At 35.1% G+C, this 12,181-nt stretch overlaps 1 protein-coding gene and 1 long non-coding RNA gene across 2 annotated transcripts in view; both read right to left on the reverse strand.

Annotated features, from left to right (window-relative positions):
• Positions 1-307: 307 nt before the first annotated feature.
• Positions 308-12,181, reverse strand: part of LOC139982061 (tyrosine-protein kinase receptor Tie-1-like) — a 29,063-nt gene continuing 17,189 nt past the window's right edge. The window contains exons 4-10 of the mRNA XM_071994574.1: positions 10,188-10,243; positions 9,670-9,807; positions 6,348-6,513; positions 4,954-5,268; positions 1,866-1,942; positions 1,173-1,404; positions 308-617 (exon numbers count right to left, since the gene is read on the reverse strand). Of these exons, the coding sequence (XP_071850675.1) occupies positions 1,360-1,404; positions 1,866-1,942; positions 4,954-5,268; positions 6,348-6,513; positions 9,670-9,807; positions 10,188-10,243 (797 nt within the window). The 3' untranslated portion in view covers positions 308-617; positions 1,173-1,359. The remainder of the gene's footprint in view (positions 618-1,172; positions 1,405-1,865; positions 1,943-4,953; positions 5,269-6,347; positions 6,514-9,669; positions 9,808-10,187; positions 10,244-12,181) is intronic.
• LOC139982763 (uncharacterized) lies at positions 6,570-7,709 on the reverse strand. Its single transcript, XR_011798333.1, has 2 exons — positions 7,571-7,709; positions 6,570-6,641 (listed from the first exon to the last, which is right to left on the reverse strand). It is a non-coding gene; the product is annotated as an uncharacterized lncRNA (long non-coding RNA).

Here is a 12,181-nt window from a genome sequence, read left to right on the forward strand (position 1 = left end):
CCTACGACTGATCTACAAAGACATCCTATAGTAATAATTATAATATGGTAACAAATGACAGCAGTTTCATCATATTTTACTTGAAAAAGGAGAAAAAACAACCAAGTAAATGTACATGAATTTGTTTTGGTGATTTATCTAGTTCCCACACATACTATTGACAGTGATTACAGCATAAAATAATGTTCGGGGACGCTACGATAAACTAGGACGTAGACAAAATAGTTAATGAACTATTTGTATCAAGTATAATGTTGCTCGATTCAGTAAGGAGTTGTTCTACTTACCCGTACCATTCGATTTTGTTTTCACCATTTCCAAGATTGGCCCGGGGGGTCCATCCCCATTTAGCCCTTCTCTCACAGCTGCAACCCTGAAGTCATAGTCTGTGTCTGGTTTAAGTGACGTAATTATCACATCATAATTATCTTGATCATTGCTTGCATTTACTCTTATAAAGGTACTTGGCCAATCACCGCTCTCCGACAGCTTGGTTAGTAACCTATATTCAACCACTGGGGGAGTCCCAACGTCGCCATCCCATACCGGCCAGGTAATTGTTAGCGAATTTGAGCTGCTAACACTAGCAGCTGGAACTGCTTGGTATTCTGGAAGTCCTTAAAAAAAACACTACAAATTTAGTAAAAATTAATATAAATAATGAACATCAGCTTTTGCAAACAGTCATATGGTAACACATTTCAAAAGATACAAAACAACAACATGATAACATCAAAAGTGACGAAAAAATGGTAAGTACATATCTTTTTTTTTATTTCGATGTTATGTCGGACGAAAGGATCGTTTCTGCGCAATAAACAATCACTGAGCAATTTCGCTGGTAATTGACTTTTCGGAAGGGCCAACAAAACTCAGTTCATCTCGCAAGTGTCATTAAGGAGTAGTAACGTTAAAAGTTAAAAAGCCTGAAAGTAGGGACTTTTTGGCAAACTACCATTTAAAGACACGGAGGAAAAAAACTGTTCCGGGACGGATAATACTTAATCGTTGTCACTATATTACTTTCCTATAGTTGAATAACAACTCTTTAACGTTGTAAAGCTGTCAACTAAGCAACCGATAAATTATGCCATATAATTACTTAATTAAATAAATACTTAATTTACCTCAAATATAGTTGAACGAAATCGTTGGAAGATTAACCAACATACTTGGAACAAAGTAGTAAATTGTATTACTACTGGAACTTTCCCCTACAGTCGTCTCTCGTGTCATTTGGATGCTGTAATTTCCTTCTACTTTGAGACCAGTCAACGTGAAGGAGGTGCTTGAAGGATCTTTTACCTCTTGTATGCCTACATGTGACGGTTCCAAGTTAATTGATGCATAGTAGATAGTTTACAAAGTCACACCATCACTACATGAACTACCACCAGTTGGAAGCTAAGTAAAAACAGAACGGATTAAATTTAAATTTGAATTGTAAAACATTGAGTGGTCGTATGCTTTAGGGAAACCAATTTCCACTATATATTCTCACCACCCAGTTTATCAGAGTGTAAAAATGGCTTTTCTCTGTACGATTTCTCCTTGAAAAAAACGTCTCACTGTTATGTAAGGCAAAAGCAAGAGTGATACATATATAAAAGTGAAATAAAGGCAGTATGCAGCAAACTCAATGCAGCCCTAATGTCCCAGTAACTAAGGTTAACAGCACTACCGATCTACAATACATTCATTAACTTAAAAAAAAAGTGCTTCTAAATATTTCATTTCTGCACCATAACTACAGCTATTATGTTAAATAACATTCAACAGTGTTATTGAGTATTCCACAAATAATGACATCATAATATACGTGGAGAATAACATGATAATTGCATTGAAAATAAAATTATGTGCACCTTCCAAGATATTTTCACATTTTCCTGATCATCTCCAGCGACTTCTGCCGTAACATTCATTGGTCCATCTTGATCAACTTGTGTGAATATGAAATATGGACATTAAAAACGAGACCCCCGAAAAAATGAAGTAAAGTCAATATATTGGTAACCATATTTTTCAAATATAACATGTGAAGCTGTCTACGGTATGTGATAAATGATGACATCCTGCTTCAGGAAATTTAAGTCATTCGTAGTTCGGTTTAAAAGAAGGCCAACCAATAACTCGTTTGGTGAGATCAAATTACCAGAATCTTAGACTACTTTCAAACGCACCTCTTCCGTTAGGTAAATCAACGACTACTTGGCTACGTACGTCATTCGAGCAGTTGGAGTGGTCCGGGGTAAAACCTGTTCTTTTTCTGTGTGTTGTTTACATAGTATCATACAAGAAATTCCATCAGTGTCACTGAAATATCTATCTCAGATTAAGGTTAGCCTGAGTAAAATCACTGACCGTGTAGACGAAGCAAGTCTATTGAAGTTTATTTATAGTGATAAAGAATACGTAGAACTATTTAACTTACGCTAAACTTCAGGTCCAAACTATATTTCTCGTAATGTTTATTTACTTTTTGGGAATAATAAAGTAACCATGAGTTCCAATTTTCATTGAGGTTCCTTTGCTTTGTTATAGATTCTCAAACATGAAAATTAGGAGAATGGAATGTCCAAAATGTTGAAATTTTCTCAACTATTTATACTGCATTTGAAATGTTGCTATTTATTGATGAATTCCAATTTAGCTACATTCTTTGAAGTCCATAGTCTGGACAACAACAAAAGGCCAATGCGTAAGATTTATTGTAACATGTAAGAACTCAAATCGAATTACTTTTCATTTTTAAAGTTCGTGCTTATGAGTTATTTTTGCCTCGCACTTAATAAATATTTATTCAAAAAGAAGACATGAAAATGAGTTGGGAAATACTGACAAGGTCTACTAACTTTCCAGAAAGTAGCAGTGTTACTGGTTTCCGTATAGTTTACGAGGGATGTGTTAGGGGTTTGAATCTGATGAATCTACCATCTTAGGTTTCATCGTTTAATGCGACCAAACAATCATCATGCTAAGTTCACATAGGCTTACCTCACAATGTTGATCTAAACCTTAAATACCTTATAGCCAAATTTAAAACGCCTAAATTACCGGAGCGTCACCCCTGGACACCAATTACGGCTCAGAGCTACATTCAAGAGACATTTAAGCATAAGTGAAGTGCTGCAGCTTCTGTTGCAGCTATGCAGTTTACGTAAATATAAAAAAACATGGGATGGGGAGGTGGGTAGGAGGTGTTTCTTAGCCCCTAATTTTTACTGTGATGTGCACTTTGTGCTGGTGCATTTTTAAACTTGCTAAATGTCCTCCTACATAAAGGTTTGCTTGCCTCAAGATGCCTCTGTTTGGACTTTCAAGCGCCATCACTGACTGGGACATTATAGAGTTGTTCATGTATAATTTACAGTTGAAATTTGTTTCCACAATTTTCTACATATACTGCCAGTTGAAATGACTGATTATCAGTGTGGTATTCGAGATTTGTTATATCGAGAACTTAGGGACTGAGACCTCTTTAAATGCATTACGTATTGACAGCGTCAAACAAAGTTGTTCAAGTGTATTGTACTTTATGCACAAGTTTACGCATCAAACAACATGGCGGTATCCTCTTAATAACAGTAAAAATTGTGTAGTAGTTAACTAGTTACAGCTTTCTTGAGGAAAGAATCATGAAGCAAAGCTGACGGCATATAAAATATTTCAATAATGCAGAAAGATGCAACCACTTTTGCTGAGCGATAATTGTCGACGAGGCTAACTGTCATTGAAATGTTATCCACCAGCAATATTAATGTAATAATGTAAACAAAATTGATGTAACAGACAAATGAACTGTGCAGGTACATATACGTACAAATTTGGTGAATATTAAAGGCCAAGCGACATGTTTCCAAAGATTCGAAATATGAGTTACCTTATTTCGTAAGTGTTCTTGTCATGTCAAAGTCGGCGCACACAAGCTCCATAAAAATAAATCGTTTGCGTAATACCATACATATGTAAACTTTTGAGAACCAAGAAAAAATTGCTGTTTCAACAGGCTTTAACAGGAAAGTTATTGAAGGGAAGCTACTAAATTCCAAGAAAAATATATATAAGTCAAAATGGTCTTACTTACCTTGAAAAGGAAATCAAACAAAGTTTGCCGATAGCAAGACGATACTTACTTACAGTAGAAATTTGGGAAGGATCATCAGTCTATAGTATCATGCATACAGAGCTACACACATACATGCTACTACATGTTTCTCACGTGCATATTCATGACAGACGATAAAACGGTAGCATGCTAGGTACTTTACAGTTTGGTCAGGGACATTGTATCCACTGTTACTTCAGGACCCGAAAGCAGACCTCAGAAATAATTTAATAAAAACATAACTAAGTAAGTTCGTCTGCAGCCAAATCAATAGGGGCCGTTGCTGGGTGACGGGTATCTTTGTTCCAAGTATGAAAGCAAACCGCTTTCAAATTTCTTGAGATTTCATATTTACTCAGCCTAAACGTCACTTCTACACCCACAAACATCCGAACACACGCCACCGCCATTGCATTGGTTACAGATAACATTTAAAATGAAAATCCGAGTTTGTAGGTTTATGGGAGCTGGAATATCCGTTAAGAACCTAATGACAATAGGTTTTCAGTTTTCAGTAACAAAGCACTTTAAGGTGTATTTTACAAGAGATAAATGAAAGGGTTACTGTGATAATCATGAAATGCTGATATACAACACAACACAAATACTACTTCATTACAATTTACTAAAAAACAGTTCCAACGGCTTTAGTTTTAAATGCTTGCTATTCAAATATCCTTATGATCTACTCAAATAAAAAGAAGTAATCAACAATAGTAAACACAGTGCAATGACATTCTCGCAAGTTATGGGGTCAATAAACATCTTCTTGACCGTAAAAACAATTGACATGACAGATACAATTATTAAAATGCATTGTGATTTAATATGATGATTCAAAATACCTGCACAAGTGGTAGTAGCATTCAGCGCTGGACTCTTTGGACCTTCTCCCTTCTCTCCTTCTCTTACTGCTGCTACACAGAATGAGTATCTTTCCTCTGGTATGAGGGCCGTAAAGATGAAATTCAGGGTCTTGATAGGTGCAGACGTATCCTGGAGAGACCAATTCAGTCCTGATGCCAGCTTGTAGTAAGGCGTATACCTGATGACAGGAGGGTCCCCATCTTCACTTTCTTCATCCCAGGCTGACCAGCTGATGGTGACTGTTGAATCAGTTATTAAATCTGCTTTTGGAGCAGATTGCAGTACATGGAGATCTAGAAGGCCAAATGGGAGAGAAGAATTACAGATCATCTATTTGAAGAAATCATTGTTGACTATGCTATTGTTGACTATGCATTGTTGGCATATAATGCTACGTCAGACGTGAGCATGGTTCATCGCAAGATACAATGAACACTATAATACTATTAAAGAATGAGTAATTATCATCATATTTACAGGTGGTCAAGGAGTATAGTATTGAAGTCAGTTGCATAGTAGGCTTAGTCGACATCTGGTGATAATACAGTGTATGTACATATAATCTAACTACTGCCTTGAGTAATGTTGTTACTAGCCTTAGGGTAGTCTGAAATTCATTTACAGTTCTAAAAAGCATTGCTCAATAAAGCGTAGTTAATGGCTATACATAGTGTTACGACATGTGATCATGTGATCATGTGTTTGGTAAATGTATACAAAGAATAAAGTTGAAGAAATATTGCCTTTGGAGATATCGGTTTGATTGTGACACAAGTTGACTTCACTAATATCCATCTATAACTAAAGAATATGACATTGGTACTCAACAAACTACATGGACCAATATACCACATTATAAAATCAAACAACATTGATGGTGAAAAATATTTTGCCTTACATAATTTTAAGATTGAGAGTAAGTAAAATAAAGAAGAAAATATTTAAGCTCAGCTGAACTAATGGTACGGTGAATTACTAGTAAAGTTAAGTAGTAAGTTAAACTTGAACTTCAATTTATACACCAATATAAACAAAGTAATAAGAAATGAAATCTCAAAATGTAACTAAAATAAATAAAGCAAGTGTGGTAGCATGAGAGTACGTGTTACATTACTTACTTTCAAACTTTCTTCTTTACAATAAGAGGTATTGTCATATTATGGTTAGCGTATATTATAAACATCCGCCTTTGGATCATCTTCCTATAGTGTTTGGTATTTCACTGTTAAAAGTTACAAACTGTGTGCTGAAGATTTTTTCAAAGATACAGAAAATTGACTTTGCCGCCTTCATGTTTAATACTAAGCAATTCTAAAGAGACCACGGTTGACCCATAAAGTGCAAATTTAACATATGCAGTCATGCAACTCACCAAATACATCTATGGTTATGTTATATACTGCATATTTTTGGTCATCTTTCCTCAGCTGACAGTAAAGTGTCTGTCCATCTGTGACGTTATCTACCATGAATGGAGCAGTTCTTGTTGTTGCAGTACCACTCAACTGTTCTGAAGAAATGCCATCGTCATCTAAATGCTCATGATGTCTTGACAGAACAAAATTTAAGTTATCAATGTCTGAAGAACTTGGACCTTTAGCAGCTGTGCAAGTCACAGGAACTGTTACTCCTGGATTTTTACGAGTATAGGCAGCATCTATTAGACCTTAAATGAGGAAAGAATGACAAACACTCATAGTATAGGCAGAATCTATGAGACCTTAAAGGAGGAAAGAATGAGAAACACTCATAGTGTAGGCTGCATCTATTAGAAATTGAATAAGGAAAGAATGAGAAACACTCATAGTGTAGGTTGCATCTATTGTACCTTAAATGTGGAAAAAATGAGAAACACTTATAGTATAGGCGGCATCTATTATACCTTAAATAAGGAAAGAAAGAGAAACACTCATAGTGGTCGTTATAAAACATAAGATTATACTGTGCTAGTACCGCTACATCTTTATCGTTGTTTTCCAGTACAATGCAAAAGTAACAATTTGATGAAAATGAACTGATATTGCAAACATAATATTTTGATGACAACGAAATCAAATTGCAAAGAAAATATTTTGATGAGAATGTACTGATATTGTGTAGTGCAATTTTCTTAACATCACAAACTATATCTATAACATTAAATATTGTTTAACTAGATAGAATAATTTAAAAACAAGCCTTAGGCAAGGGTGAAGGCAGGTTTAAAGATACAAACTGATCTAACAGATAAAAGAACGAAAAATCATTATTAAAATATCTGACAATAACGTATAGCTGGTTCAAGTGATAAAGGTATTTCTTACAACCTAGTTCTCTACCGTAAGAAGGAAACTTAGCGCACATTACCCAACGTCAATGAAACAGACTGTGTTTCGTAGTTATTCATTGCGGCAAAGAAACGTTATCATAACAACATTCACGCTCAAATAAGAACTGTAGCAGTTACATACTCCTCACATCACCTACAGCAATGAATCATGTTTATATGTCAATTTTACTTCATGACTATCAACTTTCCAAAGTTTTCTTTAAATGTCACTTCATATTTACCAGTGTTACATTCCTCTGATGCAATCATGACGGAATGTTTCTTACCTGTCTGACATAAGTTGGGTGGAAATAGTTCCACCCATTCAGGATTGCAACCTCCAGAGCAACTTCCTGTTACTTGGTTACAGTAACTTTCTGAACAATGACAATCATTTTCACAGACTTCTCCAAAGTGTGGCCCCAGGCATTCTGTAAATCAAAATGTTCTACATGCATTCATTTTACTGTTAGCTATTGTAATATCTTTGCATGTGATGGTTAGATGTAAAAACAATGATACAAAAGGGAAATCTATTCTATACTCAGTTGCTAACTGATGAAGATTTATTCTCTCCTTCTTTTCTCAAGTTAATATAACATTATCGCCAAGTAACAAGTTTAACCACAAATTAAAAGATACAGACGGCATTCTGATGATTTTGAGATTTCTAAAGTGGCATTTTAGCTCTGACAAAGCCTCCTGTGGATGCACAATTTAACCCTACAGCTTAAAGAAAACTACTATAAATTGATTTGATCATTGTGTAACTTGAAGGGAAATAAACTCATTTCCATACTTTCACTATTCTTCTTAAGTAAAATGTGCCACACTCTGGTTGTGGTGATGATTTGTTTCCATAATTTTAATTTCTAAGAAAAATATTGAGAGCAAAAAGGAATTGTTTTGAGAACAAAGTTATTTTTAATGTTGAATTTCCATCTGAAGTATATTTATTCATACAATTTCCAGTCCAACCTCAAGCCATATCTTTACAATACACTTGTCCCATGTGAACTTCATAGCACGGAACACAATTTTGGTGTGGACATTCTCCCGTTATCTTATCGCAAGCAATATTCCCTATGCAGTGACATTTTTCAGTACAAGTAGATCCATAAGAGCCATAAGTACAAACATCAGAAACTACAGGAATAAAACTATATCATTTCAAAATGCATTTGAAGTTTGAAGAATTGTTTCACTGTTATTGTTAGTTGTGTAAATTATAATGGAGAAGAAACAATCTTTACAACATGCATCTCTACATAAACTCTCATATGCATATAGGTATTACATACTGTACATAAAAATACTTATTTCCTTTTAAAGCCCATTTATGTTAAATGTGCTTTGGCTCTTGTGTAAACTTGCAATGCAATGCGGTTTATTTACATTTTTATTTTTTTTTAATCTTCCTTCATCTTCTTCGTAATATTTGTCTTCATATTTGTCCTTCAATTATGGTGCTCTCTTACAAGCGATAAGATTAAACCTATAGAAACAAAATGATGGAACATGGAAAGTACAACCTTGACAACAGCCTTATATGTTCCATCATACGTAGTATTGTCAAATTAAGTAACTTGGAACAACATGAGTCCTGGAGATAAAAGGAAATGCATCACCTCCACCCCCCTCCCTCATCGGACAATCTAACTAATATATGGTGAAACAACCATGTTTGATTTCCATAAGAGAGCAATAACGGTTTAATGATGTGATGATAATTTATCTTTCCTCTGGGAAAACTGGCCAAAAGTTATAAACCCTCCAGAATTGGCTGCATACATTTTTGTGTTGCATAGATTGTAAAAAAAGGGTAATATTTTTGTTTTATAAAATATAAAGATAACAGTTGACAACTTAGTATTCATGCAACCTGACCAGTCTCAGCTGCCATTCAAAAGTGTATTTTTAATGTCATGCAGTTTACGCGATATGTAATATCCAAGTCAAAGAGTAAACAAAATTTGACAGTGGTCACAAAAGAAGTCTAAATGTTTGATTTTGGTCACTACATTTTTACTTTCACCATATTGGGAAGACGGGCTTTAACCGATTTATATTCAACAACACAGTATTTTTTGTAAGGTTCAGGATTTAAGATATAAGATCAGATACTTACTCCCTGCACATTTCATACAAACTGAGTCTCCTGTGGGTTATCACACTAAACATATTGGTCATTGACAGCTCTGTAGGAAGCTGTTTCATGGGATCCTGCAACACATCCTCATTTTACAAAGTGTTTACCTATTTTGCTATGTGAATGAAGCTGCACCTTACCGCGGTTGAGAAGGTTTGAGATCAGAGCAAGTCATTTCCTACTAATGATGTATCAAATGTCATGTTAGATCAATATCCATCAAGTAACACTACTAACCCTGACAATTAGTTCCTGTCCATCCACTACTACAGCCTGCTGGTGATCCTGTACACACTCATGTATATCTGTCACACTGCCCATACTGACAGTGACAGGTCTGTAGGCAGCTGGCTCCATAGGTTCCTGAATCACATGCTGATGGCAAAGCAAACGAATTGCTTAGTTAAATGAAATTGAAACTTATGGGAATTTGTTTCCTCTATTAACTACTTTCATGTCATAGTTCAAAACACTTTTACTATCAATTTCCTACATAGCAGAGAAAACCACTCACACACATACTTCCAACTCCCAGTATGTATTCCCCTTGTGAGATATTGTATCATACAAAGTATCTGCCTAGCCTAGCCTGGCGTAGCCTGTATTGAGAAGGGTGAATGTTAGGTAGATGTTACAGCCTACGCTAAACTCCAACTGACCTGATTGCTTTTTCTTTAATTTATGCCCATACTTTCTTTTTGCATAAGTTAATATTTATTAATTATTGTGATAACAAAAACGGGTCATAGCCAAACCCTCCGAATGTGCGAGGGACGGAATGTGACACACATTTGAACAAGTGTTAGTTGAACTGTCACAAACAAGATACATAAATTGATTCAATAAAAATGATGCATGTACAACAAAATTAAGAGATCAAAAGATGTAGAAAAATGTCTAATTGATAACTTCAGATATTATGCGCCTTTGCAAAAGAAGGAAGCGTGATCTACCAAATCCATGTTATAAGAGATGAAGATAAAGCCACTAAATTTTTGAATCTTTGCATTTTAGCTACAAATGGAAATCGCTCAACCTTTCAGGATTACATCCTATGAGGTCAGGAGGAGAGGCGGCGGTAGCTAGCGGTAGGTGGGCTGCTGCCTCTTCAGTACTTTAATATTCATCATTGAGTAACCATCAATATGTCTCTTAAAAAGTCCCATCTGACCAATTGGAATATCAAACATGCAACAGCTCAGTTAACATGATTGAATCAAATCATTCAATGACAAAACAAAGTACCTAGTACCTCTACCATATTTGGGGAAATTCGGACCCTAGTTAGACACAGCTTAATGAAAGTTATCTTCAACATTGCATGCGGCTACTTTAGTAGGCTCTACAGAAATTGATTATAATAATGTACAGTACTGGAGGAAAATCCTGTTGACAAAACAAGAAGGTAGTACAGTATAAAGACCATACAAAAATGTTACATTTCAGTCTATTTACAGCTACTTTTAATATGAAATTCAAAATCTTCAAACTTTTGAAAACTACATACCTGGAGTGAAGTTAAAAAGTTGATATTTTTTGGGAAGTATAAAATATCTTTTTTTATTTAATCTGCATTGCCACATGTTACCCATTGGCAGACGAAATATGAAATTTGACAAATTCATTTGACATTAATGATCCAACCTTTGGTGCCTATCATTCTTTGGAAAAGGTTGTACAAAGTCTTCCTTAACTCTGAATATTTGGCAATTTGGAGTAAATATGAATAATTTTGATCTCTCAAATTCAGAGAAACAAATCACACAAACAGATTTATGTAACACATTTAAGGCAAATGGGAGTTTTGAGCCAATCATCAGTTGGTCTTGTGTAAGAAACCGCAAATAGTATGGCGCTAAATTTTGGGTGATGTCATTTTGACCTTCTGATAGAGGGACCATTTCTCATCATCAGTGAATGTCATCATTCTGATCGAGGTTTATCCAAATAAGAGAGGAAGTGTTGGGAACGGCTGCAGATAGGTCACAAGGTTCACACCAAGCTTTGCACTGTGTGAATATTCCATATGCCAGACATTTTACTTGACATACATCTTATGGAGATCGAGTTGCATCTTTCTAATTGTGCATACATAAGAAACAGGCCTGGATCTTCCTTTGGTCATAGATGTCTATCTCATTTCTCCCAATAGGGCCCGTATTTTGACCTTCTGATGGAGGGACCATTTTTCATCATCAGTGAATTCATGTAGCCCTCATGGAACAATTTGTTCAAGTTTCAGCAGAAGTCCGGGGTGGTGATCTGACAATCCCTTGCTAAAATGACATATGCACCTGGTGTTTGAAATTTCGTCCAAAATTTAGTACCAAAATTCCATCCCTCGCACCTAAATTCCACTCCTGGAAAAAATTACAATACTGACGACCCGTAAGTTTTTCTTCTCATTCTTTAATGTTTGTTTTAGATGTTATAGTTTGGTGATTCTTTGGGGAGTTTCACATATATAACAGTATTTTTTCCATCTGAAAGCTATATTCTTGTGTCTTAAAATGCATTACGGAAATTTCTCATTTTATTAAACATTTTCGGAACTTTCATTGTATTCTTAATATATGACTTAAAGAATGAACATGAATACAAAAAAGGACGATGATCAGTTTATTTTATCTAAATTAGACTATAGTTTTGTGGTTTTACATTGTAGCCTAATAAATAATAGGGTTGTAGTAATAGTTGTTCTTTGTACAAAGTCATTGAAAAGGAGATCGCTTTGCTAAATTTCACCTAC

This window comes from Apostichopus japonicus, chromosome 16 (assembly GCF_037975245.1).
Source record: "Apostichopus japonicus isolate 1M-3 chromosome 16, ASM3797524v1, whole genome shotgun sequence".
NCBI lineage: Eukaryota > Metazoa > Echinodermata > Holothuroidea > Aspidochirotida > Stichopodidae > Apostichopus > Apostichopus japonicus.